Consider the following 27,519-nt stretch of genomic DNA (forward strand, 5'->3'; position numbering starts at 1 on the left):
AACTGGGAAAATGTTGGATGCCTAGTTTAGGTTTTCTCCAGGTGCTCTGGCATGTTAGGTAACTAGTGTCTCGAAATGAACCTCGTCACGGCCTGTGACCTGTCCAAGTTGTTCCCTGCTGTCAGCTGGGAGAGGTTCCAGACTACTGGCCCCAAGATTCATAAGTAGTTAAGAAAATAAATGGATGGAGTTTTATTTTTGTCTGCACAAACAAAATTTCATGAACTGATCCTTATATCAAGTTTGAGTTCCAGTGTTGGTTTATGACCAAATACTTTGAGGTCTGACAATATTCACATGCGTCTGCTCTACATTTGGAAAAGCAGCAAATGCACTCATGCAAACATGATACACTAAGATGTTGAACATTATACCATTAGCATTTAGCTGAAGGTACTGCAGTGTATAAGTACAACTCTCCTAACATTTTATAGACTCATAGTAGAGCGATATCTAGGAGTAGAAAGGGGCAGCTGATTTCAGAAACCTGCTGGGGAGAGAGGGGTCAGAGGAGTTGTCAGCCATGCCTTCAGGAATCGTTGTTGTTCTTGGGAAATGTCACCGCTGACTGTTTGGGCGTGTAAATCTTAACTCTGGGTACTTTGTCCCCCTCATTAACATTGTAGATTCCTTTTGACGCTGCATTCAAGAGCGTCTGGAAAAACAATAAGCATTTGAATATTGGATTCAATGCCCCGTTGAGGCAGTCATTGGCCATTCAGTGTGCCAGTGTTTTCAACCTTAGACCTCCCCTGATGGTGCAGTGGATGTGTGACAGAAACTAATGATCAACCAGCAGAATCACTGAGCTGCTAACTGTGCTTTTTGCCCTCATATTTAATTTTCTCTGGAATTCAACAATCTACCGTTTCCTCTCTACAATCCTGCTGCTTCCTTTCCTTCCTTCCTTCCTCCTTCCTCGCTCTGTCTTCCCACCACAGGGTAAGGGGTTACAGCACATTGCTTTTTGAAGTAGGCATTTGCATAATCAGATTAGGATGTGTGATTGTCAGTGGGCTCCCCCATCAGAGGGTGCTCCAGAGGAGAGAGGGTGCTGTCCAGCCCAACAATGGAAGACTCCCCTCCTCTCTCACTATCCAACCAGCCCTGCACCTGCATCCCACCCACCCACACACCCATGCTGCAGGTCGACAGCGGCAAAAATCTACGCTTGGACCCGAAATGGTGAGAGAGCAAGAGGAAGGTGCAGGAGGAGGAGGAGGGGTTCGAGTGTATGATGGGAGTGGGAGGGCAGGGGTTGAGCTGAGATATTTAAACATGCAGAGTGTGAATTGGCTTTAAGGGGATAAAGAGCTCAGGGCCTATCGGTTGGCACCCAACTCCAGAAATTCTTTTTCATGGGCGCCTCAGCCGGGAGAGCGAGGGGCTGCCTGCACTGATCTGGCCCATTGTGATAACGGATTCAGACAGTGTGCTAGACGCTGATAAGGAAATGTGCTCTCAATAGACGATTGCCCACATACTTGGAAGAGAATAGTCAGTCAGGCAAATATACTTGGTGAAGGGAATGAGAAGCGTACAGATTTATTATTGTTTCTCAGTGCATGGTTTCATAATCCTTGTGGAAAGTTGAGGTCAGAGTTATGCTCACACTGTTGTTGGGCGTTTTCTGTAAATAAGGTGTTTCAGCAAAATGCAGCGTGTGTGCAGAAGGTTTCACACGCCTTGCTCCAGCGTCAAATGATTAACTTATTGAACATTAGGGTGAATTTCATGTTCCGCTGACAAAGGAGGACCCTGTTGTTTTAATCTTGTCTCATTTTACCAGAAGTTATGGATGAGTCAGATCACTTGGTAATATTTGTCATTCTGAAAGTACCGTATGATTAATTTAGCATTACCGCAGCATTACAAAGAGTCACCTGTCACTTCCCACAGGCCTGCAGTCAGTGTGTCCAGCTGGCCTCTGTGCCGTTTACACACCATTAGCCGGAGTTTAACAGCCGGGGCGAAAGCGCCTTAAACCAACTCCGTGTTTACTCTGCAGCTCAGTTAGTTGCTGCCTCTTGCTTTAAAACGGGGCCCATTTTCTGTTGTCACAGTAGGCGATTAGACATGTAAATGTCTGACCTCAGTTTAAACGGCTGCCAACACTGTTGGTATTGTACCTAGAGCTGGAGCAAATAATCCATTAATGTGCTTGTTGACTGAAAGAAAATTGATCAGCAACTGTTCTGATAATGCAAGAAAAGGCCTAATTATTTACTGGTAACAGTTTGTAATGTGAGGACTTCCTGCTTTTATAGTGCTGTAGATTTAATGTTCCTCTTAGACTGTTGGTCCAACAAAATATCTGAAGATGTCACTTTGAATCATTAAAAGGACATTTTATACTTTATCTCTTTTACACTAATGACTTAATTTAAGCTTTTATAGACTACACAGTTGATTTGAATTTTCACGGCATTAAGATATAACACTGCTAAACGCACGGTAACATTTGTTTAGCGTTTATATTGATATTTGGAATAGATATTTGAAGTAATTCCTGTTTATTATTTTTACTTTAGAGCTGTTTAAAACGTCATGTAGCAGAAAAGTTTAAGTGCTTAAAAAAAAAACAACCCTCCATTTGGACTGGTCAGCTCAATGGTGTTTGACTTCAGAGCGACCGCTGACCTCAGAGGTTGCAAGTTAAGCGCTTGTCCCTCATCCCTCAGGCCTCTGGTCAGAGGTCAGTTTTGTGTCCACGCGGTCATCACGGGGCTGCTGAAAACAACTGTTTCTGAGCTTATTGAGCAAGAACAAAGAGGCCGCAGCGCCGCTCTGAGCTGTATCTGACTCAGTGAGAAATAACTCAACAATTCCACTCTGTATGACACTATTTATGATGCATTCAATTCATTTTTGTTCTGTACACAACAACTGTGTAAAGCTGCTTTATATTGTAAAGACCTTTAACAATCTTATCTATCTATCTATCTATCTATCTATATATATATATATATATATATATATATATATATATATATATATATATATATATAGATAAATAGATAGATATTATTAGAAATTCTGTCATTTTTGCCGTATTTTCAAAAGTGTGCATGCTAACAGTTTAGAACAATGATTCCCAAACAGGTACAAATGTCTTTGGGGGGCAAAGTAAAATTAATAGAAAGATGGAATTTACAAGCTAAAAGTATACAGTTAAATTATTGCTAATAGTGTCAATGAACGCTTAGAAAAAATATGGATAAAAGTTGGATTTCTTCAGCTAAGAGTGTGGATAAACTTAAGAAGGAAAGTCTGGACAGTTATTTTGTTGCATTATTTAAATAAACATTAATGTCAGTGGTCACCAGGACATTAAAAACATTAAAATCTGATATTAAAAATAGTTTGTTCCCCACTTCAAACAGCCTCTGTGCTGTTACTAAATGATCCCATAGATTTCAGTTCAGGGTCCAGAGTAAATATCAGCCTGAAACTGATGCAGATCCTTTAAAAATAAGTTCATATGATAAAATGTAACTGATTGAATTGATAGAGTCCATCTGGCTCAAAATTTGTTTACCATGGTCTCTAAAACACTAATTTTACGAGTAATTGTTTCACTAAACAATTCAGAAGGTAACAAATCATTTATTAAATAAATAGTTCAAATAAATAACATGCTATATATTCACAAACAAACCAAAATAACTTACAAAAGAGGTATAAGGAGATAATTGGCACACTCTTAACAATCAACTTATTATCTTTGGCTATATGACATGCGTATTTTACAAAAATAACCCAGTGAAAACCCAGTGAAGGTATTTGTGTATAAATACTGAGAGAGGGATGTCAATTTTGCCCAAATCCAATCCAAACAGTAACAAATACTGATGTCGTCGTGTGAAAGGGATCAGAAAGAGGGGAAAAGCTTTCTTAGGATCGACTTTTGTGAAGTCGCGTAACCTTGATAATTGAAAAGAGAGGTCACATGTAGTCTTCTCGGGGAGGGAGGGCAGCATGTCGACTGGGGAGAAAAAAGTGCCCTTGGTTATTTTGAGATGATTTGCAGTCTTGGCTGAACCATTATCTATTCAAATGCCTTGTGTAATCTATTGCTCGAAATGAGAAATTCCTTAATCCCCTCCATTTTCCTCATTGGCAAAACAGCCCGTTACTGCAAAACTAAATTAGTTCCAGGCAGGCCAGCAACAAGGAATATTAACATAAAGACACGAGGGGAATAGTACATCCAGGTTTTACACATCCATGCAGAACATAAATCAATTTCACCTGCAAATCATATTTCATAAATTCAACACAGACGCGGTGCTCATATTTCAGCCACGTTTGAATATCACACATTCTGCACTGAATGCAGGGACACAACAGTCTTTACAGAGGAAAGATCAGTGTTGAAACTCTGGAAAAAAAAGGGTCCAGAAGTTCACTCCAGAGTTTCGTCTCTCAAACGGGCAGCTGCGGCTCTACCAGGCCTCCGAGCTGTCGCAGCTGGATCCGGGTGACGGAGCCTCGGTGTCACTGGTCAGGGCCCAGGGGTGCGGAGGGGAGTGCAGCTGCTCCATGTTTCCTCTGAGAAAGGTGAGCAGGGCGGTGGGGGAGTGGCCAGCCGGCTGGCCGCTCTGGCTCTCCAGCAGCTGGACGAGGAAGTTGATGTAGCGCATGGCCAGGCGCAGGATCTCATTCTTGCTCAGCTTCTTCTCCGGAGGATGGGTGGGAATGAGCTTGCGGAGCTCGGCGAAGGCAGTGTTGACATTGTGCTGGCGCCAGCGCTCCCTCGTGTTGGTGAACACCTTTCTGGTCATGATGCTCAGCTGCAACAAGTGACACATGATTAGTCAAGTCTAGCTTTTTAATTCCAAGGTGTTCTCATCCTAAAGGTATGACACTAAAACTTTATATCTTGGGATTTTTTTATTCCCAGCCCAGATGCAAAATAGGCACGATGGACCTAAAAGCTCTAAAATAAATGAAATCATCAGTCACAGTGCTGATGCTGAGTAGAGTGAAAGGAGGAAGGTCGAGGCAGCGTGAGGAGGGAAAACTGACCCATTTTTTCACAAAAATTACAAATTATTTTAAATTATTTATAGAATCCTACAAAAGCATTTATCAGAATTTATTTATTAATTTGCTGCTTTTTTCTGCAATAAGCAACCTTCATGGTTAAAGGGATATTCCAGTGTTTTTGGACTTCTTCTGCAGTATTTAGCATTTATAAGCAATTACAGCCTTTAAATCTTTAACAGATGTATCTTAGATTACATTATAAACAATTTATTAAACGTTTCTGCACTTAATCTTTTAAAAACAAATATCTACAGCAATTCACTGCTTATTACATTAAATATCTACTACACCAAAGTGCAAACATGTGGCCTCAGAGGAGGGAAAAATCCTTCAGAATAAAACAAGTTTCTCACCTGTACCTGTGTGTGTGGAAATGCGCAGAAATCTCAGAGGCAGAGCTACCCTCCGCTGGTCATCGACGTGTCCAGGAGACCGGTGTGAAGGTCCACTTAGATGCGTCTTCTCATGCTCCCTGAGCTCCTAATGAGCGGGAGGAGAGGAGAGGACGAGGGAGGGAGGGGTGAGAATGCCGCGTGCTCGCATCCCACATTTTTATAGCAGCGCAGCCCCATTGTGTGACGTGTGCTGTCGTGGAGTTGCTGCGTGCATTGTGTGAGGTTGGTGTGATTGTTAAAACACATGCCTCCTCCTTTTCTGTCACTTAGAACGAGTGTGTGCGCGTTTATGTTGCTGCTGCACCCAAGTTTAAATCATTTGTGTGTGTTTTATTTTTATTTTTTTTTTTTGGGGGGGTGGGGGGGGGGGGGGCTTTCTGCAGCTTTTATTATTTAACAGCCTTTTAAATGACTATTTGCGCTGCTTTTATGATTCATTTGTCATTTAATCCTTGAAGGTTAGCGCTAAAGGTGACAAATAAATTCCTATTGAAGTGAAACTGAGACGTTCATCTCTCTGATCCTTCTCTTACTGCTGTGGACACTTATTCCTTTCTGCTTCTCTGACATTAGGCATGGACAACCCACCGTCCCCTCCACCGAGGAAAAGACCTTGATATCAGTGGCTGCTCTGCTTTGAATCTGGCCTGATTGGGCCACAAAAGGTAAAAATACCATATCCAGATTGACAGTTGAACAATATGGGTTTTGTGATGACTATGGTAATCTTGTTGAGCCATTCCAAGGGGCCACACATAAATTAGAGAGGAAACACGGAGAGCACAGCGTCTGACTCACCTCTCTGCAGCCACTCCTCACTCCCCTATCTGCCCCCTTCTCTGCCTCCCACTTTCAACCTCCGTTCAGACAGAAAAACACATCTAGTTTAACCATTTGTCACTGTTCTTTTTACACCCTTCAAGTGTTGTTTCAAAGACGCAGCCTTCCATAAAAGTCTCTGTGTGGAGTAGGAATTTACATAATCCGATTAGGGGCTGGGATTAGCCTCGGGCCTGGAGAACAGGCCCGATGGGGGCCGTTTTCTGAATCGGGCATTCATGAGCCCTGCTGCACGTCCAAGAGGCTGCACCTGCAGGCCAGGCGCCGCTACTCGCTGCCTCCGTCCAGCCTCCACTCCAGGTCTGCAGACACACTTCTCTGTGTGGCGGTTTGATGGCCAGGTGCCGACTGTACCTGCTGTAATTCATCATCCAGGTTGGAAGCAGAATGAGGACAAACTCGTCAAATAAACCGAGGGGTGTGCATGCATTTTGTGTTTGCAGGGGGTTGTGACAAGAAGAGAAAACAGAAACCCAAAGACAGAAGTCACTGCACAGTTTATTTAGTTAATAAATATATATTGTGCTACTTTAGCATCAGTGGATTTGCATATCTCTTTTCAGGAGTAGACCAAAATGGCTTTGCCTCATCCTGGACTGTTGGACAGTGAAATGAGCCTGAGCTGCGGGGCTACCTCCCATTTTGGAGGTTAGATGATGTCCTGCTTTTACTCAGCACCATAAAGGAGGAGAATGTGCAGACTGCATGTGAACCAGTCCATCTGCAAAGGTCTGTTTCTGTGGCACAAAAACCCTGGAAAACAGGGACTGACACCACATTCACAGTTGGATTCTGGTTATCGTTTATGGCAGTGGTCCCCAACCTTTTTTGAGCCGCGGACCGGTTTAGTGTTAGAAAATATTTCCACGGACCGGCTTTTAAGGTGTGGCGAATAAATACGTCAAAATAAATGATATGACCATAACCAAGTGTGATATTTTCTACGTATAATAATAAAAAACGGGAATCCACTTTGTATTCGTATGCAACTCTATCAGCAGCGTTCTCGTAACATCCCGCCTCAACATGAATAACAGGCTCTCTGCCCACAGCGCTCCCTGGTCAGCTGTTAGAGCCATGGTAAAACATGCCTTCAAAATAAGATACACCGCAAAAACAAATACAGTAGAAATCACCTCAGTCGGATTCAAATGGCCCAGTTTGGGGTCTATTATCGAATTTCGCTGCAATGGCTTCTGCTTCATCTATGAATTTGCTTCTGCAAATTTTATAATCTGAAATTTTACTCCTAAGTGCAAGTTTGTAGCTTACACTTGGCACGATTGTCCCCGGTGAAATGAACTGATATAAACACTAAAACAATTTCCAGGCGTTGTTAGTGTGTGTGTAGTTGTGCACGAACGAGCCGATGCATGGAAGTGGGCGGACAGGAGCTGAGGAGGGTTTTAGCGCTAAACTCATCCAGTTTATGCGATCACATTTAACTGGAAATTTATTACAATGGGACCAGATTTTTCATCCGAGGTAGGTGAATATCCGACGGATTTATGTGATGATTTTATTGGAATTAATGTTAGGAAAAATCAGGACCTGCAGATGCCATCCAACTAGAGCGAAAACCCGATTTGTGCGACTTCGACTTAGGTGATTTTTACTGTATAAAGCGCATGAAAAATACAACTCACCATAACACTGAATCAGTGTAAGCCCCCTGAGCTTGTTTCTCTGATACTCATTTTTGCTGGCTTCTGGTTTGACTGGGTTCGGCCGATTTCACATGGAGCGTGGCTGCAGAGCCGCGGTGTCAAGCGCTGGAGAGTCAGTTTGATGGCTGGGTCTACCTCACTGCTATCCTCGGTGTTGATAAATAAAAATGGTAAATGGACTAGTTCTTACATAGCGCTTTTCTACTCTTGTTGAGCACTCAAAAATTTAAAGAAGCGTTATGTAGGTCAACCAACCGATTTCGTTAGACAGGCCTGAAGCTTCTGGGTTTAATTTTAGCGGTGACGTATCATGTGAGCAGAAACGTCTTGACACGTCAAGAGGAAGTCATGGAGGGAAGTAACGGAGCGAATCCGCCCATTTTTCAAAATAAAATATAGTTTAGGCGCAGATAATAAGTAAAACGGAAATAATTTAAGTTATTTATTCTTTATGTGCGGCCCGGTACCAAATGTCCCACAGCCCGGTACCGGTCCACGGCCCGGGGGTTGGGGACCTCTGGTTTATGGCACCATCGTCACTTTAAAAAGTTTGTCTGATACAAACTAACATTCAGTCAGTGTTATTACTTTGTGTTCTGTGCTGGTCACACCCAAATGTTCCCTGTTTGTTTGTAATGAGATTTTTATGTAAATAAACAAAAATGTTTATTTATATGAAATACTGTGTTAGCAAAACTGTGACACCATGAGTGCAGAGGGTTGCTAGATTGATGAGCCGAGTTTTCATTACAGTTATTATATTACAAGGAGGCAAACGTCCAAGGCTGGACCACTTCAGATTTTTCATGACTAAGACAGAGGGTGTGTGGATCCATCCAAAAATGACTTTGCCTAAAAAAAAAAAAATATTAAATAAATTAACATAACAGTCCTGTGCAAAAATCCACTTCTTATGTAGAGGATTTTTTTTTTAAATCAGTGTAAGAGGATATAATCTCCAAGACTAATGTGCTAATAAAGTTGATATTAAAACATAAACCAACAGGAGAAAAACTACAAACTAAATAAATTTGGCGTATCAAACACTCAAACTCCAAATAATTTTCTGCTTAGCATGTGAATGATTAGAACAGATTTCTTTTGTGACAATTGTGGCTTTTTCCTTCTACTCAGCATTTTGAGGTGTTGTTTTTTTGTGCCCAAAAGCAATCACACATCTTAGTTGTTTTTCCCTCTCTTATCTATAATCACTATCTAACCATAAAGGTGCCTCTGCCGGGGCTCCAGCTCGTCTTTAGGAGAGGAAACACACAGGTGACTGTTAATTGCAGGCTGTGATTAAAGATAACAGCGTGACCTTTACAGCTGAAGCCAAAAACAGCAGCCAGACTAAAGGATGCTTTGGTTTAAACAGCCTGTTTGTTCCCACAATATCTCTCCTGTCCCATTCAGCCCAGGTCTCCAGTGTAGTCAGGGACCATTACTGCGCCATTAGGCTACTGTTTGCTTCGCCTTCATAGAGGGACTACTTTAACCACCCTGCTGACTGCTTTTGTTCCTGTGCCATTAAAAAAAAAAAAAATCTTTGTTTGCCCACTGCTTCTAAGGAGGCAGCAGCCAGGGAGACAGACAGACATGTAGAGAGAGGGAGATGTGTTTTAAAAAAAAAAAAAAAGTGGTGGGTTATTGATGGTGGTAGTCAGTGCTTGATATGGCTGTCCAGAGGCAGGGAGGCTTGGAGTCGATGTCCCCGGGGTCGTCTTTGTCTGGGGATCATTCCGGAGGGAGCTGGCTTCACTCTGCTGGCTCGTGAAGATAAGCACTCTCTCCACACGCTGAGAGAGCACGATAAGGGGATTGCTTCACTAAATTATATATATAAAGAAAGAAGCCCCATCATTGGAGCCGCTAAAATGAGACTTTATCAGGTTAGCTGGGAAACACCCGCCATCCCACTCCTCCAACCCTAAATCACAATTTGTTTTCCTTCAATTGAGCATCCTCAGTATGGGGGGGTGGGGGTTGTGGAGCAGACAGTTATAATTATGTTTGGGCTTATTTTGTAAGAAGAACCTGCCAACACCTTCTCATTATTACTTTGCAGTATTTACACATATAATCATTTATAGCACATCATAATGCAGTTGTAAGCAGATTTAAGGCAATAATTAATTAAAAATGTGACCATGTTATTACAAGTATTCATTGTCTATTTTTATACCAGCTTAACAAGAAGAATTTCAGGGGGTGGGACACTTAAAAAGAAAATACCAGCAAATTCAGATTTTTAATCAATTACAAATAAAATCACAGCTTGTCCTGTAAAACTGCTTAAAAGTTTAATAAATATGAAATAATGTAAAAACACATTTGAACAGCAGTTTTTTTTTGTTTTGTTTTTTTACACTGAAATAAACAATTCAAATGATTTTGTTTTTGAACTTTAATGCAATTAATTCTTTTTAACTAATAGCGTTTTTGATAACAAAAATGAACTCACAGAAGTACAATTATTTATGGAATAAACATCTAAAATTTAGATGTTTTTGTCAGGAAACTAAAATGTAATCTGAATAAAACACTGCAGGCTAAACATGCCTAAACTTTAAGATTACATGTTTTTTTTTCTCCCCCATTCTTGCCTAAAATAATTTCAGTCTGGTCTGCCCATCACTTCTGCCGGGCACCCTCTCATAGCTCAGCCGCCCCTCCTTCTTCAGTGGTGTCAACACTGCAAAAAAACAAAACAAAAAGCAGAGCAACAAATAAACCACATTTCCATCCAAATCTAGAGCAACGTCTAACAAGAAAAACAGAAGGAGGAGATTATAACGTGCATTTCCAACCACAAACCCTGTCACAGATAAGTGAAATGCTACATGTCCATTCAGGTGCTGTTAAATGAGATGGAATTATACAATTACTCACTGTGTTCAAATCTAAAGGCCTCTAAAATTCAAAAACCTTAGACGGTTTAAATTTGGCTGACATCAGCGTGGCGGGTATTTTTTACTTCACTCCACAGACGTCCTGTTATGTTCACGTAAACTTGTGCCTCTGTGTTCGGATCTTCTAGTGTGTCAAAACTGTGACTCTTCGACTTAATTTATTTATTCATTTTTATTTCAAGTGGTAAAGAATCAAAGAGGCAAATCTGGAGAGTGAAAATTACTCAGGTGTTTTCTGCTGAATGTTCTTCCTCAGACAGCTCAGGACGTCACAGCAGAACTCCTGATGGTCTCACCTCACAGCACCATGAATGTATGAAAATGCTCCAACCTCTCTCCTCACCGAATGTGTCGCCCCCCTGCGACTTTGTCTACTTCCCAGAAATGAAAATCAGTTTTGGCACACGCCAGATTTAAATCAGGTAAGTTTTTTATTTTCTGTGGGCCTCTTTCTTAAACTTTATTCTTTGTAAAAAGAAAGGAATGCAAACTGTGGCTACTTCTGTTTAAGCAACAACTTTAATGTTTGTTGTTTTGATTGTACTTTTTATATTGTGCATTTTGCTGTTATTGAAAATGTTGTGGATGGAAACGTGTGTTCAGCATGTGGAGCTGTAGTTATGTGCTCACTAACCGCCATGTTAACTGTTTAAACTACATTTTCCTTCAAAGTAAAAGCTGCACCTTTTTGAAACATGTTGCCTGCAGCACTGAGGCTCAACTTTTACTCTGAATGTGAATGGTCTAGAGTTTGCATTGCATTTTTCACAGTTTTATTACCACTCAGAGTTGTTGGCGTTTTCCATAAAGACTACAGGCGACCGTAGACCAAAACAACCAAACGAGAGCACCAGGGTCAAAGTGTTTGACCCCGATGGAGGATGAGCTAGTTTGAATAGTATGCATCTATGGCATGAATTTGAACACCCTGAGTTATTGCATTCACAAGATTTTCAGAAAACTTGACCTCTAACCTTTAGCTTGAGGTCAAGGTTGCAGAGATTTGAACTCTCAGAGTTTAAGTAGATGCATCTATGGTGTGAATTTGAACACTTTAGGTCACATCGTTCTTGAGTTATGGCCAACGTTCAAGTTTCTGTGGAACAGACGCCGAAGCCGCCGTGACGCTAGCTCGACTTTTTCTTCGAAACAGCCGAACTAAACACCAGCAATAATTTGTACGTAAACAACATGTGAGTAAAAGTGTCAAAGGTTGTGTCAACAAGTTGTATCATGTTCAAAATTGTGAGCAATGTGCACATGATGTCATGTGAGAAAACTGAACCACCCCACCTGATCCAGCCAAGCCTGCCGTCTCTGCACTTCTCTTCCTCTCCCGTCCTGTCCAGCATCTGTAGCTGTAGTTCACTGAAAATGATGTCATCCCTCCATCCTTGGAGAAGCAGGTGCTACCAATTGGACCTCGACCCCACATGACACCTGTAGGTGGGCTCAAACTGTGCTGGCTGGGAGGATAAAGGTCATTGTAGAGTGTAGGGTATGTGGACATTTGGGTGCTGGCTGGTTTCTGGAGGATGGGACTGGAACTGAAGGTGGAGTCCAGTTTGAACGGAGTGTCAGCAGGGTGTAAAGACAAGGTGTAATCGTTTGGTGGAGCCCTGTGCGTCCACTCATTGACTGATCTTTCAACAACCCTCCCCACCACCCCGGGTAGGCTCCTCCAGCCAGAAAGCTTCCCGTCCTCTTTCCGTGGATCACTCGTGGTCCAGCTTCCCTGGAAATAAACATCTGGGCTGCCAACAGAATCACTCAGGTCAAGTCTGAAATCTGAATTGCCATCCTGGAGTGTCGGGTCTTGTTTAAAGAAGCTCTCCTCTGCATCCGTGACTCCGAACAGGAAGGTGGTATTCTGGTTGCTACAGAGCAGGTCTGGATGGGGGGACTTCATGCTTTCATATTCATCAGTATTGGTCTGTGGGCCGCTTTGTTGGGTTATTTCAGTGGTAAAGGTCTGAGGGTATTTTGGATCTGCTGCCAGCGGATACAGGGAGGTGGTGTCACTGAACAGCTAAACCCGGAAGAGAAGGGGGGAAAAAAAAAATCCCAATTACTTTTTCCTCACAGAAGATAAAATTTGGCAGACTGACATGCATATGAAATTAATGCAGCCACAGATGCTCTTTTATAGCCACACGGATAGTCATTCATTCTACATTTACTTTAGCCTGACTCGCAACAGAGATAGGAAGTGGAGCCACACCTCCCCTTTGCAACCAGAGGTGTTGCCCTCTGCTGGCCAATAATGAAAGCAGGTCTAAGGCACTTCCATGTTAGCGCTCTATGCTTACAATGTTTGTTCTCTGGCTCATTGCCTGTGATGCCAGATGTGAGATCCACTGGTGCACCTGTAGCATGTGTAACCATGAACGGTTCACACCTGTGCCACGTGTAGGACTGTGCCTTACTACGTTTGTGAACAATCAAAGTTTCTGAACTCTGATCACACCTCAAAATGGTAGAAAATGCACAGCTGTTATAGAAATATGCATATCTCTTGAAATAATTTTAAAAATAATTTTTAAAGAACTCTGATAGAGCGACACTGATCCAGCTTAAAGTAGGAGTGCAGTACTGGGGTAACTGAACAGTACTTTCCCTTCAGTCTAGAATAATAATAAAATAAGAATATTTACTGCGTCTGATCACCTTGAGCACTTTATGTGGCACCTCAGGGAGCAGCTCCTTGAGCTGAGACAGAGAGGCCGCCAGGAGCCACTGGAAGGATGGAGCTCTGCTCAGCATCAGCTGTCCAACCAGAGGGTTGATGCCAGGGAACTGTGACAAGCTCTTTTCTTCCTGGTGGAAGCAAAAGAAATAAACAATGACAAATCAGAATCAGAGCAACTTTGTCTATAGCAGGGGTGTCAAACTCCTGGCCCTGCCCCCTACTTCTGGTCCGTGAATTGATGTGAAAAATAACATACAATTTGGCCCTTTAAGTTACTTTTTTGACATTTCGCTTTCCCCTCCAAATAAAAGGGTAAACCTCTTAATTATTGTGCACACAGTCAATCATTTTGGTTGTGTTTTGGTCTCCAACCACTAGTTTCTGTAGTGTGACCGTAGAAATATGAAAACAGAACTGAAGGCTCACTTTCTAAATGTCCGTCCAGCTATCCTTTAGGAGTACAAATGGATTCCTTTAATTAGTCACAGCTAAAAAATACAAACATGCCCTTATTAAGAATGGAGTCGAAACACTGCTTTAGTTCACCACTGAACGGATGTGAATTATTCTACATTTTTCTCTACGAATGGCTTTGGTTTTGGGATTCGAGGCTCACCTGTGAGGGCATCACAGTCAGCCAGTCTCTATTCAGGAAGCTGAGAGGCTCTCTGTCACTGGACATCAGGCGGTGGAAGCAAATCCGACTGATGGACTTTGCTATTTCCAAAAGATCCGACACTATCAGCACCTGCAGAACAGAGTTCAGAAATGACTAGATCCCATTGTTCATTTTTTCAAAACTTTTAGTCTTTTTGTTTGAAATATTCATCCAGAAACCTCATTCATTTGATTTAAAATGAAATAGTCTTTCTTCTTAGGCTTCTATTTTCATGTAAATGGAAATAGACCCCAAAGTAGAACTGAGAGAACATGAAGACCAAACATCAGTTCAGCCATTTATACCTTTGCCAGCATTTTATGGATAACTAAAGGATGTGCTCAGCATTTCTTTAGAAATTGAAAAGATTGGGTAAAACAAACAAATGAAAGATCAGTTACAGGCAGGAGTAACATTTATGTTATACCTTCACATCCAGATCCTCAGACTTCATGCTGAACAGCACCAGAGATGAATAGACCAACACCAAGTTGTTGAAGGCTTCACTGGAAAATCTGCAGAGACACAATCCAGAGTGAGCCTTTGTGTATGGTACTAATGTTTAGCAGACATAAATCAGGACCTGCCTCACTTTGGAAGATGAAATCATCAGATTTTAGGAGGTTTTAGGGTCAATACTTGGTTTAAGATTAAATACACTCTCCATGAGAGGCTGTAAGATGAAGTGTATGTGGACACCCACCCTCCTCCCTGACTGTCTGGGCAGTGGAGAATGAGCCAGCACAAGCTGTACTGAAGAGAGAGAGCAGTCAGCCTCATCACCAGCCCCTCACTGGCTCGCTCGTGACACAGTTCATCCTGCTGCTACACACACACACACACACACACACACACACACACACACACACACACACACACACACACACACACACACAGAGTCAGTGTCAGTAAAAGTATGTACGTTTTTCTTAAAGTTGTTGCAGAGTTTATTGTTCAGCATTTCAACACAATACTCAAGAAGCTCATTACAGCTGGCGGGACAAAAAACACGAGGAAATCCACCCTCACAGCAACTAAGTGTGTACGTGTGTCTGGCTTCATGCGGACTGATCTGACTTTGAGACTCTGGGAGTGAGGCTGATGTAGCCAAACCTCCCTCTGAAGGCTGCCTGAAGGATAACACTTATTTTAGGGTTCAGGTTAGAAAGACCTTTATTCTGGGGGGGTAGTGCACTATGTTCACGTACCATGTACAAATTAATCACAAGTAGGCGAACCACTAAAATCAGTGCATAATAACCTGTATTTATTAAAAATTTTTTGAAAAACAGGTGGGGGTTGGGGGAAACGTTCAGCCATAGAGGTATTATAAGAGACATGGTTTTCTGTTTTTAAATCAGAGTTGTATAGTGATTCTGTAAAAGTCATTTTAAAGTCCAGTGATCACCGAAATGAAAGTTACATAATGCTACAAAATAACTGAAATGTTACACTGAAATGTCTAAAGAAAACTTTTTTCTTTTTCCATATTCATTGAGTCTACTGTCATTAGATTTACATTAACATCTCTATATTATATCAGTTAGGTTCCTGCTTCTGTGTTTCCTGGTACCTGAATGACAATGGCGGTGCTTTCATCCACTGTGATCACCGTGTAGTTGTGGATCCCCCCGAGCATCTGCAGGGAAGGAGAGTGGCTCCTCTCCAGCACCGTCACATTGAACCTGCGACAGACACGTTTCACCGCACAGCTAAACAGCAGCTCACCATCGCTGGGAGGAAGAAACGTGATCAAAAAATGACCTCTGCTGTCTGAAGGTAAGGATAATCCATACAAGGCAGAGGCAGAATATTGACTGATTGACTTTTAGCTGTCAGGCTCATAATTAACTGTTAAAATGTCAAAAGTGATGCAGCAGAAGTGGAAAATATGTTGCCTGCGTACATGACACGAGTAAAATCTGTGATGTGCTATATGATTATAAAAAGAAATAAAAATTATATATACTAAAATGTGAATGTTGGCTTTCCTTACCTATTTCTACTTTAATTTGATACCCCAGTAACAGACCCAAGTGTCCCCCAAAAGCTGATGCTTTTTTGGCAGAGAGGAGAGGAGAGGAGAGGAGAGGAGAGGAGAGGAGAGGAGAGGAGAGGAGAGGAGAGGAGAGGAGAGGAGAGGAGAGGAGAGGAGAGGAGAGGAGAGGAGAGGAGAGGAGAGGAGAGGAGAGGAGAGGAGAGGAGAGGAGAGGAACATAAATGTAGGATGAATGACTTCACTCACACTTAAATTTGCATTCAAAGTATTGGCCTGAGCACAAAGACTTGTGGACTTTGACCTACTCAAATCATGTAAAAATTATCCTGATGCTGGTTGGTCATTTAACTTGTTATTGGACTGCAGGTGTTTTTGCTCATTTGAACTCACCCTGACTCGAGTGTTTGCAGCAGCAGCGGACAGTTAAGAAGCCCCTCCGTCACGAATAACACGTATGGCACATTGTCCTCCAGACACCACAAGGTATTCTCTTTAGGAAAACAAGCACATTTAACAGGATCTAAACAAAAATATCTTCAATAATATCAATAAGTTGAATGTGGTGGCAGCTGACCAGCAGCACAGACGCTGGTGTTGAACGTTAGGTGGCTGATGCTCCTCTCCCTACAGATCGCAGACCACGGAGACTGGCCTGGATGGTCGTACTCAACCACCAGAGAGAAACAGGTCCAGGGGAAGTTGGGGCCAATATCCTGTTCATACACCACCACACACACACTGTCAGGCACACTGGGAACAGGACAGAGTGTGAGAACAGCATGTTTAGTCATACTTATTCAGACAGCGTGACGAATGACCCCTAAACTGAAGATCACTATAAACAGCTATTACATGTATACATTTTGTTATTGCCAGAATATAAAATAATGCCATATTCTGGTTGTGATTTATAAGTAATTTGCTGAAATTAGGCTGTGATCTGGACTAAAAACAAACAGAAAAGAATTATACACTCAACATATATCTCAATATTTTCAATAGGCTCTTCTAATATATGTTTTAACATATTTGAGCACAAACCAGGATGTGAGTGAAATCCAAACTAAACAGTGAGCAAAAGATAAATCTTAAAAGTGGTGTCACACACGACTCCTGGTCAAAAGTCTTGGTGCCAACACGTGCTCTGCTGCCCTTTGGAACTGAAAACACTCCTCTAAGTCTTTTCAGAAACGCCCTCCTGAGGCAGCTCAAACAGTACCAACAAAAAAACCTGTAACAAATAACCTGAAGAACTTGTTGGCGAATCCTCATAAGAAGTTGATCATTAAAAAAGAAATCTATTTTTAAATGTTAATAACCTCAAACTTTATTAACCAGCTCTCTTTCCTTCTAGCTATCAAAATTCTATACATCTTGAAATCTGCTCGACAGTTTAGATGAACAAATGATTTTACCTGCTGACTACAGCGGCACCGTTCAGCTTTTTCTCATCCTGCTCTGGACAAACTGCAGCTGCACCTCAAACAACAAAAAACACAAATACAATTAACTGTTTGAAGTCATCTGTTTGCTTTATTTTTCTTTGAATGTTGTTTTAATTTAGCAACCCTTTCTTCCACAGTGCTCTATTTTTTTTTTTTAGTGCTGCTGATAATGTGATGACTGACCTGGTCAGTGTGCTGCTCACCTGTAACCTGGTTCAAGCTGCTGATTATTGTTAATCTGCTGCCATCAGAGTCAACTGATACGATGATAAGAATCTGCACAGACAAATAAACGGAGCACTTATTGAGTGTTTTTCACAGAAACATTTATGACTTCCAGCTACAACTTAGCTGATAGAATAATAGGACTGATGACACACACACACACACACACACACACACACACACACACACACACACACACACACACACACACACACACAGTGTATTTTATCTCTTGTTTCAAACACTGACTTTATCTGAGGTGTTCTGCCCTTTCCTGCTGTTCAGCCACTCAGCCACCAGCTGCTGCAGCTTCTGCAGTTTGAGGCTGGGCTCTTGGTTCTTCTGACTGAGGTAGAGGATGATGTGCAGCCTCTTCAGCAGCTGCTGCAGACTCTGCTCTGCACACGCCTCAGCTGCCTTCGTCAGGTACTCTGTTGTTCATGAAGAGAACACTGTAAATCTCACAATACGGTGTCTGTTTAATTTAAAGCTTGATGTAAACACTGAAACTAAAGTTAAGGCCTCAGAAATCCCAGCTTCTTGTTTTGAGTGATGGGATCCCAACTGATTGCGTAACTTCTGTCTGGAATATTTACAGGAGATATTTCTGTATTTTGCCCCGGCTGTCTTTCACTGGCTCGACATGGACATCGCTTTCACAAAAACAGAAAATATACTATAATAAAACCAGCATCATCATGAAATTTACTTTGACTTAACCGTCCAGCTTTAACATTTTAAACTAACTTAATAAAGTTTGTCTGCTGGTATGACAGCAGTTCATACTGACCCAGACCCGTACTGAGGTCGCACTTCAGCAGCATCTCCTTAAATGTCACCAGCACATGGATCAGAGCCACCTGGTTGAAAAGCACTTCCTGATCTGCAACACAGTGGGAGAGGGAGTAGATAATTTACTTCCTTCAAATGTAGGTTTAATAGCTTAACCCAACAATATGCAAATGAAAACATTAATATGTCATTTCCTACCTTTGATCAGTTCTGCAGTCTGTGCTGGGGTCCTGCAGAGCGCCCTCTCCTGTTGTTTGAGGAGGAAGTGAGTTTGGTCTGGTGCCAAGCAGCTGAAGTCTTCACACCCCGGGAAGTTGAGCCCCAGCTGTCTGGCAGAGCTCAGACAAGGCTGAGCGAAGGCCAGGAGCTCACAGTAGGCTCGCTGCTGGCTGTCTGCACGAGGTTTAAATAACTAATTTTAAAAAAACATCCGAACCATCATCCTTTCCTCCTCCGCCCGACTACAGTTTGGTCAATGAGAAATGCACTCAAGCAACTTGACTTCAAAACAGAAGCGCTGCATTAAAAAAAAGTAACATGATACAATCAGTACTTGCAGTGATGTGTGCAGTGTAACAAAACTCAAATTTTTTCCTCCTTTTGAAGTTTTTGTATTATTGACAAATGTTTTCAGGTCTCCATATAATCACCTCTAATAATAAATTTATCAGTCTAATCTACTGTATACATGTATATAAAAAAGAAGCAACCGTTTAAAGAATTTAAGGACAAAAAAGTGTAAAATTACTTGACTGAAAGATTCAAATGGGAAAGAAAGTTGCAGCTATTTGTTAGTTTAGTTTTCCACCTGATAACGTGTGCCGCACCTGTAGCTTTGACCTTAACTACTTGGCTTTCCTGTCTCTGCTGTGGTTTTCCAAGGAGTTGACCCGTCCACGGAGCAGCGGGTTTTTCCTCTCTGGAAGCATTTCTGGAAGACGCAGCATTCGTGTTGGCTGGCCTCGCATCCAGTGTTTGATTCTGCACCAGAGAAGGCTGCAGCTGTGACGATGGTGTTTGTTGGTTCACCTCAGGCGCTGATAAATAAAAGGATGAGCTGAGGTAATGTACTTCTTCATTAGATTAAATTTGTTTTTCCAGCCACACATTTACAGTCGTAACAAAAGTAGTCCAGGACTAGGGTTAACGCTCTGGATCTTCTGAGGCTCTTAACTATAAAAAAAAAATGATCTGCTTACCTGAGATCTCTAGAGCCTTCTTTGAAACAACGTCCTCTTTGATTAAAAAAAATGTCATCTTGAATTAGTGATCAAAAGTTTATGAATGTATCTGGATTAAAAGATTAGCTGAAGAAAGGAAATTGTTTGCTTGGATGTTCCTGTGTAGATTTTGGTTATGACCCTTCATTTACCTGCAGTGCTGGCTGGGCTCTGAGGTGGTGCAGTAATGGGAGCGATCTGCTGAGACCTCAGCATCATGAAGGTGGCCAGGGGGTCGAGGTCCAGCTCTGGTGGATGTCTTGTAAACAGCAAACCTCTGTGACCATCTCTGGTATTTAGTGTGGAGGGGACAGCTTGCTCAGAAATGTGGGCACTCAGCTCTATATTATAGTCATTTCCTTCTCTGTTGGTGACTTTCTTATGAGCTGAAGAACAGGCTGCAGCTTCTGAGAACATCTTGTCACCAATGACATCTTTGGCGCTGATGGCAGCAGCTGGTTTCACGTCCTTATTCACCGTGCTGAGCGCAGGCTTCTGGGAGACGTTCAGAGATGAATCAACAGCAGTTTCCTTTTGGAGAAGAGCTTCAGTTGTGGGCTTTATTAGAATGGAGTCAACTGAAACCAGAGAAGAAGAAAAACTGTCAAAAATCTGTAGGAACAATCTCATTTGATGATGTACACAACAAAGCACAAAAAACCTCAGACTATACACACTTCAGCTGTGACTTTCCTTTCCTTTACCGCTGACCGCATCCATCCATCCATCCATCCATCCATCCATTTTCTTCCGCTTATCCGGGGCCGGGTCGCGGGGGCAGAAGCCTAAGCAGAGAAGCCCAGGCTTCCCTTTCCCCAGCCACCTCCTCCAGCTCATCCGGAGGGACCCCAAGGCGTTCCCAGGCCAGCCGAGATACATAATCTCTCCAGCGTGTCCTGGGTCTGCCACGGGGCCTCTTCCCGGTGGGACATGCCCGGAACACCTCACCCAGGAGGCGGCCAGGAGGCATCCTAATCAGATGCCCAAGCCACCTCAACTGGCTCCTTTCGATGTGGAGGAGCAGCGGCTCTACTCTGAGCCCCTCCCGGATGGCCGCACTCCTCACCTTATCTCTAAGGGAGAGGCCAGCCACCCTTCGAAGGAAACTCATTTCTGCCGCTTGTATTCGCGATCTTATTCTTTCGGTCACTACCCAAAGCTCGTGACCATAGGTGAGGGTAGGAACGTAGATCGACCGGTAAATCGAGAGCTTCGCTTTTACGCTAAGCTCCCTCTTCACCACGACGGACCGGTGCAGCGTCCGCATCACTGCAGAAGCAGCCCCGATCCGCCTGTCGATCTCCCGCTCCCTTCTCCCATCACTCGTGAACAAGACCCCGAGATACTTAAACTCCTCCACTTGAGGCAAGAACTCGTTCCTGAGCCGGAGATGGCACTCCACCCTTTTCTGGCTGAGGACCATGGCCTCAGACTTAGAGGTGCTGATTCTCATGCCAGCCGTTTCACACTCGGCTGCGAACCGTTCCACTGCGAGCTGGAGGCCCCCCCCTGATGAAGCCAACAGAACCGCATCATCTGCAAAAAGCAGAGATGAGACTCTGAGGCCACCAAGGAAGAAGCCTTCCGCTGACCACATCCATATTTTTAGTTATTACAGCTGCTTTGTGTTGTTTGACCATCAGTCCAAAGGTCAAATATGTTGATTCTTTACATTTGCAAAACTGTAGTATCAATAGTTGATGCACTTATGCTTAAAAAAATAACTAGAACAAAAAAAATGAACCCTTTACTTGTAGGGGGTGGGCAGGCATTTCTGCTCAACCTGATGGATATTTTAAAGAGAGACAGGTAAGGCCTGTGATAGAGAGGGATATAAACCAGCTGCAGGTGAGCTGACATAGTTCCTTTATCTTTTTTTTATAGGGGTATTCAAAAATCACACTCATCCACGAGAGACCTTACCATGGCCCCCAACAATGCTGGACAGCCCTTTGGCATGCAAACCACTAACCACCACAAAGTGGTAATTGACAGAGGGGTCTGAGCCCCACCTGGGGGCGACTACTGCTTTGCATCAAAAAGAGGAAAAGCAGAGGTGGTTCTGGCATCTAAACAAGTGGCATCCACAAGGCATCCTAGGTGTTACAGGCATGTCTGACCAGGAAACCCAGCAGAGTCTGCTGTGGGGTTTCCTGTACATGTGAAGACATTTTGTCTCTCGGCTAGCTGGAACATCTACTATACACAGGCACCACTGTCCCGATGGTCCTCACTCTGTAAAAACCAAAACCACTCACCCTCCACGTGTTCAGGTGGCAGTTTGCTGAAATCTTCCACCGTTTCCTCTCTGGTGGAGGGAAACTCAGACTTCAAGCTCTCTGTGAACTCAGAGCAGCAGCTCAAAGATAACTGCAGGACTCCCATCTCCAGTCTGTCAGCAGTGCTGATAAAACTTTCTTTCTCCAATTTGGTAACTTTTAAGGCTTCCCACAGAGGCTGGAAGTCAACAGCTGACTCATAAATTTGAGGCTCTGTAGGAAATACAGGAATTTAGTGACACAGTTCACGTATTTCTAAATGTGATGGATTAAAGCTTCATTTAACACAGAGTCATGCAAACCATTCAAATGTGGGACTCAACTCAAAAATTTAAAGTTTTCAACAAAAAAAATTTACAAGATAAAGAAAACGCCAAATTAAACAATGATTTTAAATGTGAGTATAAATCTGTCTCCACCAAAATGTTCAGTAGTAAATCCAGTGGCACAGAAGTAAAAATCACTAAGTCCAATCAAGACACAAAAACACCTCATTTCAAAATTTCCATGACAGCAACTTTTATTTGATTTGACTCGTGCCACCTGGTAAACACAGGTTTCAAGTCTACATCCAAATTAAGGCTCCAGTTAGAGCTGCAAACCCATCAGAAATGCTTTCAGTAGATGGATGGATAAAGACACATGAGGTTTTGGGACCCACAGTGACATCTGGTGGTCTCCAAAATCTTGCAGCAGCCTTTCAATCACTGCAGCACTTCAATGAGTTTTAAAGCCCTGAAACTTCATACTCAGAAGTGCTGCAGTAGATGCACACCAAATTGGGTACTCGTATGCTTTTAACTCAATGGTTGATATTTCTTGTATATTTCATAAAATATCACTTCTGTATTTCATCATTGTTCACTCTGCTGATTCCCTCAAAATCACTTTAATAAAAAACTGTCACAGTGAACAAAGCACTTTCTGAAGAGCCAGTGCCAGCTTTGGCACCTCTGTATTGTTAATTAATGATGAGTAAACCGAAGGTAATGTGGAAAATGTGTGGAGTGTTCTTTTCGTTGCAAAGTTACCTGATAACAGAAAGCCCACCACAAAGGCCGGGTGCTTCTCTGCCTTCCAAAGTGCCACCTTCATCTCTTTCTGAGCTCTTGGTGACACCAAAGATCTACACAACAGTTGTTATTGTTTCAAAAGCTTCTCCAAGTACAATGAAACAGGCATCAAACATATCTTCTCATCATGCTGTAGCAGGTGAGGATTTAAATCTTTAAACTGAAATCCAGCGCGATGATTTAAAGGTGGTATCGCTATCCGTATATAATCTGTACTTTCACTTAGTCTGAAATGAGTGAAAATAAACAAAAAATTAATCAGGAAACTGTTTCATTGGCAGCTTGACCTGACAGCACTCACACCACGTTTCCACTGAAAAGGTGCCCGTGCTGACCGTCAAACTGCTTAAGAACGAGCCTGCGTTTCCACCGCACTTAGTGAGCTGATCCTTCACGTATGAGTGTGGGCGGGTCCTCGTCTGGTAAACGGAAGGGCACAAACGTGGGAGAACACGCTCCCCTTTTGCAAACTTTATTTCTTGTGCTGCGATCATATTTTACTGTCCAAACAAAACTACCGCAGCATCTGTGTGCGGCACAGAGGTAAACACAGACAGCGATCACAAGCAAGACGACAAAGATTCGCACTTTTATCTGTGATGAACTGACGCAAAGCAGCAAGTTCAGCCCAACCTAACTCACGGCAGTGAAAATTGCATGGCTTTTCTCGTGTAATACACACCACGCAGCGAAATAGCGGTAGAAAACTTGGCAGTCACGCCCTTCTGCTGCTTGTGACACGCGCTCTTGGTTCCAGACCAGCTAGTTTACGGTGCTGGTCTGGAACCCATTTTTCAGCTGAGAACCAGGTCAGTTCGTGGTGGAAAAAGCGCCGAGCGCTTCGAGCACTTGACACCGGCACCGTGTCAGTGGAAAAAGGGCCTCACATTCTGCAACAAGGAGACAGCTCTTCCTTCTGGAGTTCAGAGGTGGACGGACAGATGTGAGTTTGTCTCTTCAGGGGAGTCGGGGTCAGAGTCGACTCCAGCTCCATTTTGGCTGGAAGCGCATCACATCCTTAAAGACACAGCACGCTGAGGCTTATATTCTTACATCAAAAGACAACTAGACACTGTAACTGCTCCAACAGTGGAAGAGAAATATTTTGATTTCTGATGCAGGCTCTGTAGATTTCTCTATTGAATAATTAACTAAAAGGTTTTATCCAAGCTCTCTGTACCTGCAAATTCTGACTCAATCACACCTCCATTCATCTTGGATTCTTCAGGTACATCAAACTTGGAAATCTCCACTGAAGGATTTGAAAGAGAAGCCGAAGAAAAGACAAATGTACAAGTTTATCCTTCTGTGATGATTTTATTTATATTTTTATTTCATCTTAAAGGATTTTGGTCTTCTTCACCTTTTTGCAGCACATCTAGGACTGGAACCTCCTCATCCATCAGCTCGGTGCAAACATTCGCACGACTGCAGATGCTTGAAAACGCTGTGCAGTTTTCTGTGGTCAGCTGACAAACATCCACTACAGCAGGCAACAGCAACAACTACAGAGGAAAAATGTATCAACAATCAATAAAGCAGCTAAATAATGTCATGTTGATAAGGGTTAATTACCTCTCCCTTCACGAGTGGCTCTTTAACAAACTCCTCTTGAATGTCTGCACACGTCTGAACATCGCTGGCGTCCACCTCTGGAAGTTTTTCATAACATGTGCAGTCCTCAAAACAGCTGCAATCCAACAGGTTTAACACCACGGTTAAACGGGGCCATAAATGCAGAAATGTTTATTTGCAGGTCTCAAAATGCACCTGAACATGTTGTTTTCTGAGATGGTGTCTCCCGATGAGCTCAGCAGAGGCTCAGCTACAGCAAGTGTCCTCAATCTGGACAACATGATGGTCAGCGTGGGTAAATGTCTCTTAAACTCTGCCAGGTGATTGACTGCAATGAGCTCTTCTGACAAGAGGAGGTCTTTCACAGAACACAAACATGTTTTATTAAGCATGACTGTTTTTCTTTAAGAAGATCAGACTCGCATCTTTACTGTACTATAGATGAAATGAGTCACCTTCGCTCTTATCCTGCAGCGTGATCTCGTCAGGTGTCCACTTAAAAAACGATTCCTGACATGGACCGTCGGTCTGTGAGTCTTTTAAAAGGCAAACATACAAATCTTCATCTAAATCCTGCAGTGAGTCAGGATTAGAGCTGGGTATCACCTCCACACTGTCTTTCACATCAAATCTGAAATGCAACATAATTTATCAAATATCTCCACAAATACCAAATTCAATGAATAAATTGTGTTTTAAAGGGAAAGAACCTTTCAGGTGAATTTACTGGTTGTTTTTTTCCTCTCAGATCATCGAGTACAGACCCACCAACACTGAGTCTGCAGGTGGAGATAACCTGTCCTGTCAAAAAATTTAATATATGAACAAATTAACTCATATGGCAGGCAGAAGAAGAAAGAAGGCAGAGAACATGCTAAAAGTCAAGATTATCTTTAAAGTTTTACATAGCAGCATATTAATATTGGTTTTCATGACTGCTTAATCACCATCTTTCAAACTACTGCCCATTTCTTTTCTGTACTCCAGGGGTGTCAAACATAAGGCCAGCGGACCAATTCAACTCAGATTTTTTAATATAGCACCAAATCACAACAAGCAGTCACCTCAAGGTGTTTTACATTGAAAGGTAAAGACCCTAAAATAACCAGAGAAAACCCTTCCAATCAGACAACCCTCTAAGAGCAGCACTTTGTGACAGTGGGAAGGAGAAACTCCCTTTTAACAGGAAGAAACCTCCAGCAGAACCAGGCTCAGGGAGGGGCAGTCATCTGTTGTGACTGGTTGGGGGTGAGGTGAAGGAGACGGGAGACCTACTACAAATGTCCAGTAGGCTATACAGTAAGTGGCCCACGATATAAAATGAGTCTGATACCTCTGCTCTACGCACTGACTACATAACCTTCATCAAGCCATCAAAACATTAAATATCTCTCACAAACCAAATATTGCAAAACACATCAAACTTTTGTGCTTCTGCATCAATACATCCCACAGAAACATCTGAATAAGGCAGGATGCACCAAGAGAGTACACATCAAAACACAACACATACAAATGCACACAAAGCATTTGGCACTAAAGTTTTGGGACACCTGTACATGTGTTCTCAAATGTGTTTAGGATGGACCTGCATTTTAACCAAAATCTGTAACCATAAAAGTTTTATTTTTAGTATACCTCTGACCCACGGTGTCCTGTAGGTGTCTTCAGGTAGCTTTCCACTGTGGGGGTACAGGTCACCGGTACCAGTCATGTAAGGTGCTGGCAGAGCCAGCAGGTTCATCGTGACCTTCATACTGGTGCTGGCCTGAAATAAACACGAAGAATCAGAACAACAAGCTTTTAATGAGATACTTGACGTAAAATGAAAAAACTCACCTCAAAAACATAATCGAACGCTTTATATCTGACAGCAGGAAAGACTTCAGTCTGGGCCCGCCTGTCCTTTTCTGGCCTGTAAACAATAAAAAAATAAACACCAAAAAGCAGAATTTCAGGTAACACGTATCATACACCAGACTAACTTAGAGTTCCATCACTCTAAACAGATAACGTTACCTAAGTTAATAAAGTAACTGCGCCACAAACAAATCGTTCAGTTTATTAGCTTGTTTAGCTAGCTAGTATCGTACTGTAGCTAAGTTTTAAGGTAAAGTGGTCAAGTCCGAAATTAAAGCTTCAAAACTAAACAAAAAAGACAAATAGAATGTAAATAATAACATGTGTGTTGGCTAATATCAAACTTACATGATGGGATTAAATTTATTGCGTTTTAATCCTGCTCTGCTGTAAGGTATCATCTATCCACAGTATTCCTGACTTCGCGCCACTACCCATAATTCCTAGCGGAAATCGGTAGTTTACTTCCGTTTGCGCTGTTGTTTACGGTTGCGGGCTTACACACTTACCTTTCATTTAAACATTTTAACACTGCAGTTTCTTTTACCTGACCTAAATGGTACCACATCGGAGGTGGATATATTGCAAGGATGTTTTAAAAAGCAGCGAGGTAACAGTGCCTCACCATCACTTGTGTAAATGACATGAAATTATGGCCTGAAGTCAGCTACATCGACATTATCAGTTACCTTGTTTTTTTTCCTAAGGTGTTGATGGCGGGGAATCACGTAATTATAAGAGCACCAGATTACCTTCAAAGCAATAAAATCAATAAAGTAATGCTGAACAAACAAGGCAACGTTGTTTTCCTTAAAGCAGCTGTAGAGCCGAGCCAGGGCATCGG

The 27,519-nt window shown here is 42.4% G+C and overlaps 2 protein-coding genes and 2 long non-coding RNA genes across 12 annotated transcripts; 2 read left to right on the forward strand and 2 right to left on the reverse strand.

The window, feature by feature from the left end:
• Positions 1 to 3,639: 3,639 nt before the first annotated feature.
• LOC115785551 (T-cell acute lymphocytic leukemia protein 2-like) lies at positions 3,640 to 5,568 on the reverse strand. 2 transcript variants are annotated; one of them, XM_030737279.1, is made up of 2 exons: positions 5,409 to 5,568; positions 3,640 to 4,793 (listed from the first exon to the last, which is right to left on the reverse strand). In XM_030737279.1, the coding sequence occupies exon 2, from the start codon at positions 4,782 to 4,784 to the stop codon at positions 4,446 to 4,448; it is 339 nt and encodes a 112-aa protein (XP_030593139.1). In that variant the 5' UTR covers positions 4,785 to 4,793; positions 5,409 to 5,568; the 3' UTR covers positions 3,640 to 4,445. The 2 variants fall into 2 exon arrangements, with proteins under 2 accessions (XP_030593139.1, XP_030593138.1); XM_030737278.1 differs by having other exon boundaries at positions 5,403 to 5,568.
• Positions 5,569 to 6,022: 454 nt separating this feature from the next.
• Positions 6,023 to 16,321, forward strand: LOC115785552 (uncharacterized). The gene is made up of 5 exons (XR_004020371.1): positions 6,023 to 6,109; positions 6,848 to 7,013; positions 11,117 to 11,282; positions 15,827 to 15,986; positions 16,232 to 16,321. It is a non-coding gene; the product is annotated as an uncharacterized LOC115785552 (long non-coding RNA).
• On the reverse strand, positions 10,284 to 27,115 carry shoc1 (shortage in chiasmata 1). Of its 8 annotated transcripts, none has more exons than XM_030737276.1 (29): positions 27,024 to 27,115; positions 26,655 to 26,730; positions 26,454 to 26,583; positions 25,526 to 25,616; positions 25,271 to 25,446; positions 25,011 to 25,173; positions 24,816 to 24,930; positions 24,604 to 24,745; positions 24,421 to 24,513; positions 24,128 to 24,257; positions 23,199 to 23,293; positions 22,147 to 22,380; positions 20,041 to 20,466; positions 19,868 to 19,903; positions 19,496 to 19,705; positions 18,867 to 19,061; positions 18,667 to 18,759; positions 18,126 to 18,307; positions 17,855 to 17,927; positions 17,622 to 17,685; positions 16,781 to 16,956; positions 16,597 to 16,696; positions 15,781 to 15,892; positions 14,911 to 15,029; positions 14,635 to 14,722; positions 14,166 to 14,297; positions 13,528 to 13,677; positions 12,154 to 12,889; positions 10,284 to 10,643 (listed from the first exon to the last, which is right to left on the reverse strand). In XM_030737276.1, the coding sequence occupies exons 1-29, from the start codon at positions 27,074 to 27,076 to the stop codon at positions 10,555 to 10,557; spliced, it is 4,479 nt and encodes a 1,492-aa protein (XP_030593136.1). In that variant the 5' UTR covers positions 27,077 to 27,115; the 3' UTR covers positions 10,284 to 10,554. The 8 variants fall into 8 exon arrangements, with proteins under 8 accessions (XP_030593136.1, XP_030593130.1, XP_030593132.1 ...); XM_030737270.1 differs by having other exon boundaries at positions 15,781 to 15,940; XM_030737272.1 differs by having other exon boundaries at positions 10,285 to 10,643; positions 14,911 to 15,032; positions 15,781 to 15,940; positions 17,622 to 17,679.
• LOC115785553 (uncharacterized) lies at positions 16,403 to 17,248 on the forward strand. Its single transcript, XR_004020372.1, has 3 exons — positions 16,403 to 16,429; positions 16,573 to 16,689; positions 16,837 to 17,248. It is a non-coding gene; the product is annotated as an uncharacterized LOC115785553 (long non-coding RNA).
• Positions 27,116 to 27,519: the final 404 nt, after the last annotated feature.

This window comes from Archocentrus centrarchus, chromosome 9 (genome assembly GCF_007364275.1).
Source record: "Archocentrus centrarchus isolate MPI-CPG fArcCen1 chromosome 9, fArcCen1, whole genome shotgun sequence".
NCBI classification, from domain to species: domain Eukaryota; kingdom Metazoa; phylum Chordata; class Actinopteri; order Cichliformes; family Cichlidae; genus Archocentrus; species Archocentrus centrarchus.

Excerpts from the sequence above, each read along its gene's own strand:
- LOC115785551 (XM_030737279.1), bottom strand. The coding sequence starts at position 4,784 with ATGACCAGAAAGGTGTTCACCAACACGAGGGAGCGCTGGCGCCAGCAC.
- shoc1 (XM_030737269.1), bottom strand. The coding sequence starts at position 27,076 with ATGATACCTTACAGCAGAGCAGGATTAAAACGCAATAAATTTAATCCC. Across the intron at positions 25,617-26,453 it reads CAGGACACCGTGGGTCAGAG|GACAGGTTATCTCCACCTGC; the intron begins GTATACTAAAAA and ends ATTTTTTGACAG. Across the intron at positions 18,308-18,666 it reads CGACCTCAGTACGGGTCTGG|AGTACCTGACGAAGGCAGCT; the intron begins GTCAGTATGAAC and ends CATGAACAACAG.